Source organism: Eriocheir sinensis, chromosome 54 (assembly GCF_024679095.1).
Source record: "Eriocheir sinensis breed Jianghai 21 chromosome 54, ASM2467909v1, whole genome shotgun sequence".
Lineage (NCBI taxonomy): Eukaryota > Metazoa > Arthropoda > Malacostraca > Decapoda > Varunidae > Eriocheir > Eriocheir sinensis.
In genome coordinates this window covers 11,012,614-11,022,613 of record NC_066562.1, presented here as the reverse complement: position 1 = coordinate 11,022,613, position 10,000 = coordinate 11,012,614, and the positions used below count along the sequence as shown (strand labels likewise).

Below are 10,000 nucleotides of genomic sequence, written 5' to 3'. Positions count from 1 at the left end.
AAAAAAAAAACTGAAATAACTGTGACAAATCCTCACTTTGGCCATATGTGTGTGTGTGTGTGTGTGTGTGTGTGTGTGTGTGTGTGTGTGTGTGTGTGTGTGTTCACGTGCTGAATCATCGTGGTTTTAGCTACGCACACACACACACACACACACACACACACACACACACACACACACACACACACACACACACACACACACACAACCTGACCTCAGAAATCGTAAAATGAAAGGTCAAAAGGTTAGGAGAGAGAGAGAGAGAGAGAGAGAGAGAGAGAGAGAGAGAGAGAGAGAGAGAGAGAGATTAAGAGCTAGCTTTAATACTCACGTGGTTGAGGTGTTGATGGGCTGACCCCCCGTTCGGAACCGCCTCTTGGAAGAATATACTAAGCGCCGTCTGTGGAGAGAGATAAAGAGATAGATAGATAGGAAGAGAGAAGATGAAGAGAGAATTAAGGATGGAGAGAGAAGGGATGAGAGAGAGAGAGAGAGAGAGAGAGAGAGAGAGAGAGAGAGAGAGAGAGAGAGAGAGAGAGAGAGAGAGAGAGAGAGAGAGAGAGAGAGAGAGAGAGTAGTCAATATAGAAAGACAACAATATTAACAGAGAGGTCATGGGAAGTAGATAAAAAGAAAGAAAGAAGGGAATGGCAGATAAGATAAAAATATATAAATAAAGATAGATAAACGAAGATAATAGATAGTGAAATAGAGACGAGAGATAGAGAGAGAGAGAGAGAGAGAGAGAGAGAGAGAGAGAGAGAGAGAGAGACAGCTGGTTCAAATCAAGTCTCCCTTCCCTTCACAATCATTCATTCCATTACAATCCTCATTTCCTTTTCAGCTAAACAGTCTCTCTCTCTCTCTCTCTCTCGTGTACGGTACTTAAGTTCTGGATTCTTCTACTCTCTCTCTCTCTCTCTCTCTCTCTCTCTAATTGTTTATTACTACAAGATCGTTTCTCCACTTATCCAGAGAGAGAGAGAGAGAGAGAGAGAGAGAGAGAGATCTATAAAAATAATACATACTGAAAATTCGGAGAGAGAGAGAGACTTACGCCCCCTGGCAACCACATCCTCCGCTGCTTTGTTTACATTCGTCAGCTGATCAAAGCAAAACAACAGATGATCCCAACACCTCTCTCTCTCTCTCTCTCTCTCTCTCTCTTAGTCACCTCCTTTTCTCTCTAATCACGAAGGAGAGAGAAGAAGCGAACGATAAAATTGGGAAGGAGATAAAAGAAATAATAATAATAATAATAATAATAATAATAATAATAATGATAATAATAATAATAATGTGATAAATAAGGTAACTGGCAACCGTCTTATCAATAGCTTCCATATAAGTACTCTCTCTCTCTCTCTCTCTCTCTCTCTCTCTCTCTTAGCAACCAAGGCGAACTCGTTATAAATAGCGAATCTAATACTAATATTATTCCAACAGAAGTAGACACACACACACACACACACACACACACACACACACACACACACACACACACACACACACACACGTACACAGACATTGGTTTTATTTTCACTTAATTATTTTTTTTTGTTTCTTTTTCTTCAATATTTTCCTTCTTCCTTCCTTCCTTTTTTTTCTCTGTCTTTGTCTCCCTATCTTCTTTTTTGCTTCATTATTTTTGTTTTGATTTTTCTTTCTATTTTCCTTCCTTTATCTCCCTTTCCTTCGTTCCTTCTCTACCTCCCTTTCCTTCCTTCTTTTTTTTTATCTCCCTTTCCTTCGTTCGTTCTTTACCTCCCTTTCCTTCCTTCCCTCTCTATCTCTCTTTCCTTCGTTCCTTCTTTATCTCCCTTTCCTTCCTTCCTTCATTATCTCCCTTTCCTTCCTTCCTTCTCTATCTCCCTCTCCTTCCTTCTCTAACTCCCTTTCCTTCCTTCCTTTCCTATCTCCCTTCCTCCCTTCCTTCTCTATCTCCCTTTCCTCCCTTCCTTCTCTACCTCCCTTCATAATCTCCCTTCCCTTTCCCCCTTCACACATGCCCTTTCCTTCCTTTCCCATCCCCCTTCAAACATCCCCTCCCTTCCCCCTTCAAACATGCCCTTCCTTTCCCATCCCCCATCCTTTCCCTTCCCCCTTCAAACATCCCCTTCAGTTCACCCCCTTTACACATGCCCCTCCCTTTCCCTTCTCCCATCCCCTTCAAACATCCTCTTCCCTTCACCCCTCACCTCAAACTGCCAATGGGCCGCTTGTAAGAGCTGTCTGGCCTGCTCCCTCGTCGCTCCCGCCGCCATGACGAACTGGTTAATCATCACCTGAGAGAAAGAGAAAGGGCCAGGTAATTACAGGTAAGGGAAAGGTGTGTGAGGTAAGGGACTGACATATAGACAAACCCACTGATAGAAAGACACATCCTAATGCAGTTCATAGATAGAGATAGACGAACTGGTTAATCATCACCTGAGAGAGAGAATGCTAGGGCCAGGTAATTACAGATAAGGGAAAGGTGTGTGAGGTAAGGGATTGACAGATAGACAAACTCACTGATAGAAAGACATCCATATACAGTTGATTTTTTGATTTTTTTTTTTACAACAAAGGAGGCAGCTCAAGGGCACACACAAAAAGAAAACAATAATAAAAAAAGCCCGCTACTCGCTGCTCCTAAAAAAGAAACAAAAGAGGTGGCCGAAAGCAAGATCAAATACGGGAGGAGAGGTGTCCTGATACCCTCCTCTTGAAAGAGTTCAAGTCGTAGGCAGGAGGAAATACAGATGAAGGAAGATTGTTCCAGCGTGAGGGATGAAAGAGTGAAGATGCTGGTTAACTCTTGCATAAGGGGTTTGGACAGTATAGGGATGAGCATGAGTAGAAAGTCGAGTGCAGCGGGGCCGCAGGAGGGGGGGAGGCATGCAGTTAGCAAGTTCAGAAGAGCAGTCAGCGTGGAAATATCGATAGAAGATAGAAAGAGAGGCAACATTGCGGCGGAATTTAAGAGGTAGAAGACTATCAGTATGAGGAGGAGAGCTGATGAGACGAAGAGCCTTAGCCTCCACTCTGTCCAGAAGAGCTGTGTGAGTGGAGCCCCCCCACACATGAGATGCATACTCCATACGAGGGCGGACAAGGCCCCTGTATATGGACAGCAACTGTGCAGGGGAGAAGAAGATTGATAGATATAAAACACAGGTAGAACAGATAAGGTGGAGTTGATTAAATAGATTTATAGAGAAACGAATATTGGAGGGTAGAAAAAAGAAGAGAGAGAGAGAGAGAGAGAGAGACAGGGGGACGGACGGAAGGGAGGTAGAAGAAGGAAAGGGGAGGGAAGAGAAAGATAGGGAGGAAGAGGGAGGTAGAGAAAGATAGGATCAGGTAATTACAAGTAAGGAAAAGGTGAAGTTGACTAAATAGATTGATAGATTAGGAAATTGGTGGAGGGTAGAAGAGGAGAGAGAGAGAAGGAGAGACAGGTTAGAATAGATCTGATAGATAAAACACACGTAGGAAAGATAAGATTGAGAGAAGAAGTTTACTAAATAGATTGATAGATAATGAAATAGAGGAGGGTAGAAGAGGAGAGAGAGAGAAGGAGAGAGGTAGAAATGGGGAAGGAAGGAAGGTAGAAGGGAAGGAAGAGAGAGAGAGAGAGAGAGAGGGTACAGATTTGTTGCCGTATGATAATAAATTACTACTACCACTACTACTACTACTACTACTACCACTACTACTACTACCACTACTACTACTACTACTCCTACGAAGTTCACCATTTGTTGATAGTAAGTGACACCATTTTTAATCCAAGGGCATGACTGATAAGGTCTCTCTCTCTCTCTCTCTCTCTCTCTCTCTCTCTTTTCTTTCTTTGTCTTTTTAAATGGGAGAAAAAATGAGAATAAAATAAATAAAGAGAGAGAGAGAGAGAGAGAGAGAGAGAGAGAGAGAGAGAAATAAGGACAGGATTTTATAATAGTGAGCATCTCTCTCTCTCTCTCTCTCTCACATCAATACAAATTTTCCTTCTTTTCTCTCCAATTTCTTCTCCTTTTTTCTCTCCTCCATTTTCATTTCTTTCTCTCTCCCTCTTTCTTTTTTTTCTCTCTCTTTATCATCCTTTCTTCCTTCATTTCTCTTTGGTTTGTTTCTCCTCCTATTATCTCTCTCTCTCTCTCTCTCTCTCTCTTCCTCCATCTTTTCTTCTCTTTCTCTCTCTCTCTCCTTCCTTCTATCTCCTATTCTTTCTTTTTCCTTCATTCTTCCATCCTTCCTTTCCTCCCTGTATCTCTTCTCCCTTTCCTCCTCCCTGTCTCTTCCTTCCGTCTCTTCCTCTTCCTCATTTTATCTCCCTTTGACCTCTTCCCTTCTTTTTCTTCCTCCTCCTCCTCCTCCTCTTCTCTCTTTAAATGTCCTTCTTGAACCACTCACTCTCTCCTTGAATCAATCTGCTCTCTCTCTCTCTCTCTCTCTCTCTCTCTCTCTCTCTCTCTCTCTCTCTCTCTCTCTCTCTCTCTCTCTCTCTTTTTCTCTTCTTTATTTGTACAATGAGAAGAGGTTGAACAAAACAGGTGGTGATGATAATTTAATGGGATTATTATCATTATTATTATTATTATTATTATTATTAGTAGTAGTAGTAGTAGTAGTAGCAATAATAATAATAATAATAATAATAATAATAATAATAATGAAACTCGAAAAACGTGTGTGTGTTTGTGTGTACAGAGGATGTTTTTTAAGTCTAGGAGGAGGAGGAGGAGGAGGAGGAGGAGAAGGGGGAGGAGGAGGAAGGAAGGGAGAGTTGAATGGGATACAGGACGGTGGTTGTTGAGAGAGAGAGAGAGAGAGAGAGAGAGAGAGAGAGAGAGAGAGAGAGAGGAGGGAAAATTCCTAGCTGGGATTTCCTATTTAATACCAGGATACTGAGAAATAGGATTGTTGTTGTTATTGTTTTGTTTGATCTCTCTCTCTCTCTCTCTCTCTCTCTCTCTGGTCTGGCTTTATTTTTTATTTTTTTCCTCAGATTTCACTTTTTTTCTTCTACTCACAATATTTTCTTCATTTTTAATTATTTTCATTTTTTTTGGCAATTTCAGTTTATAGTTTTTCTTTAATTTTGTTTTTCTTTTGTTTATTTTTACTTTTCATTCAATAATTTATGTATTACACTTCCCTACACTTCTTCTTTTCACTTCACTTCTTCATTTCAATAAAATAAAATAAAAAAAATAAAAAATTCCACACAATCTTGGTCAATATATTTTCTTATTTTCTATCTTAAATTTTGTTCAACCAATTACTTTCTTTCTTTTCTAATATAATTTTCTTATATATTTTCAACAAGATAGAGAAAAAAAATCCCACAGCGCCTTCGTCAATATCTTGTTTTTATTCTGTATCTTAAATCTTGTACAACTACTAATTACTTTCTTTCTTATCTGGTAACACTTTCTTATGATACTTTTCACATCTATAATTAATTTTGAACATATTTTTCTTTATTTTTCATGTATTTCCACTTTTATCAGTTATTTCCCATTTCTTTATTTTCAATCTAATTATTTTCTTATTATTTTCAATCATTATCTCATATCTTCACTTTCATTAATATATTTAACTTCATTTTCTATCTATCATCATTTTTATCTATTTTTCCTTCTATTTCCACTTTTATCTACAATTTCCCATTTCTTTATTTTCAGTCTAATAATACTATCTTATACAACTAATTATTTTCTTATTATCTTCTATCATTATCTCATATCTTCACTTTCATTAATATATTTTACTTCACTTTTTATGTATCATCATTTTTATTAATATTTTCCTTCTATTTCCATCTTTTATTCACCACTTCCTTTCCCTTATTTTCAATCCTCAAATTTATAATATTTTCTCTTCTCTCTACTGTCATTATATATGTTATTTTCACTTTCATTATTATATTTATCATTATTTTTAACTACTTTTTCTTGTAAGTCCATTTTTTGTTTTGTTTCATCAATTTTTTTCTTCTATTTCAACTTTTTATTCAGGATTTCGTTTTTCTTTATATTCTATCTTAAAACTCATAACACCTTTTTTTCTATCAACCATTTTCCTTCTATTCTCATTTTTATCAATTTTCTCTTCTAATTCCACTTTTAATCAATTTTTCTCTTCTAATTTCACTTTTATCCACTATTTTGCATTTTTTTTATCTTCTACGTATCTTAAAACTCACATCATCATCTTTTCTATCAACCACTTTCCTTTAATTCTCATTTTTATCCATTTTCTCTTCTAATTAAACTTTTATCCACAATTTCCCAAGTCCGCCTCCATCATTATCCAATTGTCAATCTTCCCATTTTCTTTTTTTTCATTATCTGCCTCTCACTTTTTCTCCTTATCTTCCTCCTTTTATCAGATTCTCTTTCTTCCTTTATCTTCCCCTATCACTGCAGGGCCCAGGGACACACACACACACACACACACACACACACACACACAGGTAGGAAAAGTGAAAAAGTGGACAGGTTGAGTTCGTGTATAGATGTGTGTATGTGTGTTTTACCAGAGGAAGGAAGCCACGCTATCAGCTGATGTAACCAAAACAAACAAGACAAAACAATCAAGAAAACAGGAAAAAAACAAAAGAAAAAAACAAAACAAAGATGATTTTTCAACTTCAAAACAAAAAAATACATAAATAAAAAACAAAAAAATAAAGAAAATAACAGAAAAGATTAAGAAAAGAGAAAATAAAGTTAAAAAGCAAAGACAATACGAGTTAAGAAAATCAAAACAAAATCTACAAAGCATTATTATTATTACTATTATTATTATCATTATTACTACCATACCCTCATTATCAAAAACTCTTACTATCATTATCATCATTATCATTATACTCATTATTAAAACCATATAAAACAAACTCCACAATGACCTCAGACTGTGTTATAACCAAGCTTAATTACTCTATGAATAACAAATCAAATAAATATCAATTGTATAAATGCATCTTATTTAACTATTTCTCCTTCTAAGTCCATTTTTATTATTATTTTCTTTTATTTTCCTTCTAAAAACTTATACAACCATCACTTCTGTCTATCATTTTTATTTTCTATTTAAAAACCTATACAAAAATCTCTTCTATTTATCATTTTCATTTTCCTTTTAAAAACTTATATAAAAATCTCTTCTATCTATCAATTTTATTTTCCATTTCAAAACTTATACAAAAATCTCTTCTATCTATCAATTTTATTTTCCATCTTAAAAACTTATACAACAATCTCTTCCATCTAACATTCTTTCATTTTTCCACTTTCATCGCTTGTATCTATCATAATTTTCATCCGTTTTTCGTTCATTTCCACTTCTAAAAATAACAGCACAGTGGACCGAGGAAATGGACGTTATATGCAAGACCCCATAACCAGTATAGTCTCTGAGTATTACCGTAAACTAACCTAACAAAACAGTACTGACCTAATAACTTGAGGTACTATATGCAAGAAAGATCTACTATAAATAAATTCAGTGTGTATGATTCCTTTTCTATACTACTCTATGTCAGTATTTCTTGTGGTTATAGTCAAGCAATTTCAAATAGTCTGTTTTGGCATTTGATTCCCCATAACAAGTATCGTCTCTGTGTATTAACCTAACAACACAGAGCCGACATATGAAATTAAGGGACTATGCAAGAGAGATCTGCTATAATTGATTCAGTGTATGATTTCCTTTCTATATAACTCTATGTCAGTATTTCTTGTGGTTATAGTCAATCCATTTCTAATAGTCCGTTTCCACATTTGATTCCGCGTCACCAGTATCGTCTGTATATGACCCTAAACTAACCTAACAACACAGAGCCGACATATCAAATTAAGGGACTATGCAAGAGAGATCTGTTATAATTGATTCAGTGTGTATGACTCCCTTTGTATATAAATCTATGTCAGTATTTTTTGTGGTTATAGTCAATCGATTTCAAATAATCCGTTTGGGTGTTCGATTCCGCGGGTCCTTTCCTCCCCTCTGCTCTGCCACACAGTCCAAACACCTATTTTTCCCTCTCATATGTTACCTATAGCCAACATATGAGAGGAAGGGGCAGGTGATTCAGACTGAGTGGCAGAGGAGAGAGGAGGAAAGGACCCACAGAATATAAGAACATAGGTGGACTGCAAGAGACCAACTGGTACCAATAACACTGTGAAGCCTTCTTTGTGGGTATAATCTAACCCAACTTGCCGCATCTCGCAACCTGACGTGCTGTTGATATCTTTGCTGTGCCTGCCGTCAAAGGATTAGGTTACATGCACAGGTCATATTCTACCCCCAATGTGTTGTTTGTAAAGCTAAAATAGATAATAATAAGCATAATGGGTGCTGGACCTATGTAAACTGTTTTATTATTATTATTATTTTTATTATTACACACACACACACACACACACACACACACACACACACACACAATGGTTGTATATAAGGTCATAATACACACACACACAATGGTTCTATATAAGGTCACAACACACACACAATGGTTCTATATAAGGTCACAACACACACACAATGGTTATATATAGTCACAAAACACACACACACACACACACACAATGGTTCTATATAAGATCACAACACATACACACACAACACACACATACACACACATACAGAGGTCAACATCCCCACCCAATCCAATCACGAGGTCAATCACCCTTCCCAAACCCAAACAATAACAAAAACAAAAACAATGACAACGAGTATTTAAATGACCTCTCCCACGTATGACCTGACCTCGGGAAGGGTGCCACAGGTGAGGTCATTAAGCCCGCACACACCTGACCAAGCCCTGACAGGTGTGGAGAGCAGGTGTGGACAAGAGGGGTAACAGGAAATAAAATAATAGTGAAATAATAATAAAAATAATGAATAGTAATAAAAATCAACATAGTCTATCCAGTGCCAAGGTTTTAAAACGTAAACATTGACCTTATATCCCGTTATTTCACCTCTCTCTCCCCCTACAATGGTTACCTGGGGAGGATATTAATTAGGGGGTCAGGTAGCAATGGCATGGTAGGTTAAAGGTGATAAAAAGTACCTGTTCGCGTAGATTGGAATCCATTTTGAAGCTCGGCGAGACGCGACCCTCCTCTCGCCACGTCATCGACCACACTGGCAATGTTTTCAAAATACACCAAATAAATATGGCAGAGGTTCCAATAATGGCGACGGTATTTGGGTGGAGCTGCCAACCCTTCCTTCCATTGACCCATTATTGATACGTTTCCTCCCTCTTTCCTCCATTATTTTTCTCTCCCTTTCCTCCCTTTGCATTATGACCCATTCCTGTATTTCCATTTCTCCCTCAACCTGTTTTCCTCCTCTCCCTCATTTCTCTCCCTCTATTCTTCCTTCATTTTCATCTCTCTCTTTTCTCCTCTCTTTTCGCCTTCCATTTCCCCATTATAACACAATTCTCCATTTATTTATCCTCCATTCCTCCTTTATAATGGTTAATAGCACGTCTAGTTATTGATTTAAAGGGAAAAAGGTGAAGGGAAGGAGGATAGGGAGGTCGGGGAAGGGTTGGCAGACCTGACTACGTGAACCAAAGGCAGATTGTAAACAGAGTATTGTTTTCCTTGATCTCCAGTTTCTCCGTAAATCTTAGGCGTGACCAAGCTTTATATATTCCGTCATGGCCTCAGCTGGTGTCAAGGGCGCGGGACAAGGTCAGAATATAGGCCTAGGAGCCGGCTTACTTAAGGACTTTTAGAAGAAGAAAAACGCGTCTTGGAATCATTCTCGTGTTTACATTTTCGCTGATATGCCAAACCTCCAAAAACATTCACCAAAACACACCGGGAAAACGGGGCACAAAACACAACTACACCCCACACATTGAACCCAGACCCTCAAATAAAACCCTCAACTAAAAATCACGTCTCGGGGTAACCTAAAATTTGAGAACGAGGCGAGTGGAGTAGGAGATAAACACAGGCTTGGCACATGCGGGTGGTGT

General features: G+C 37.7%; 1 protein-coding gene across 2 annotated transcripts in view; it reads right to left on the bottom strand.

Annotated features, from left to right (window-relative positions):
* The window catches only part of LOC126983778 (UBA-like domain-containing protein 2-B), a 15,085-nt gene extending 5,868 nt beyond the window's left edge, over window positions 1-9,217 (bottom strand). The window contains exons 1-3 of one of the 2 annotated variants that reach the window (XM_050836865.1): window positions 9,077-9,216; window positions 2,199-2,285; window positions 332-400 (exon numbers count right to left, since the gene is read on the bottom strand). In XM_050836865.1, coding sequence (XP_050692822.1) covers window positions 332-400; window positions 2,199-2,285; window positions 9,077-9,142 — 222 coding nt within the window. In that variant the 5' untranslated portion in view covers window positions 9,143-9,216. Of the gene's footprint in view, window positions 1-331; window positions 401-2,198; window positions 2,286-9,076 lie in introns of both variants that reach the window. The other variant, XM_050836866.1, reaches the window with a different exon arrangement.
* Between the last annotated feature and the right edge of the window lie 783 nt (window positions 9,218-10,000).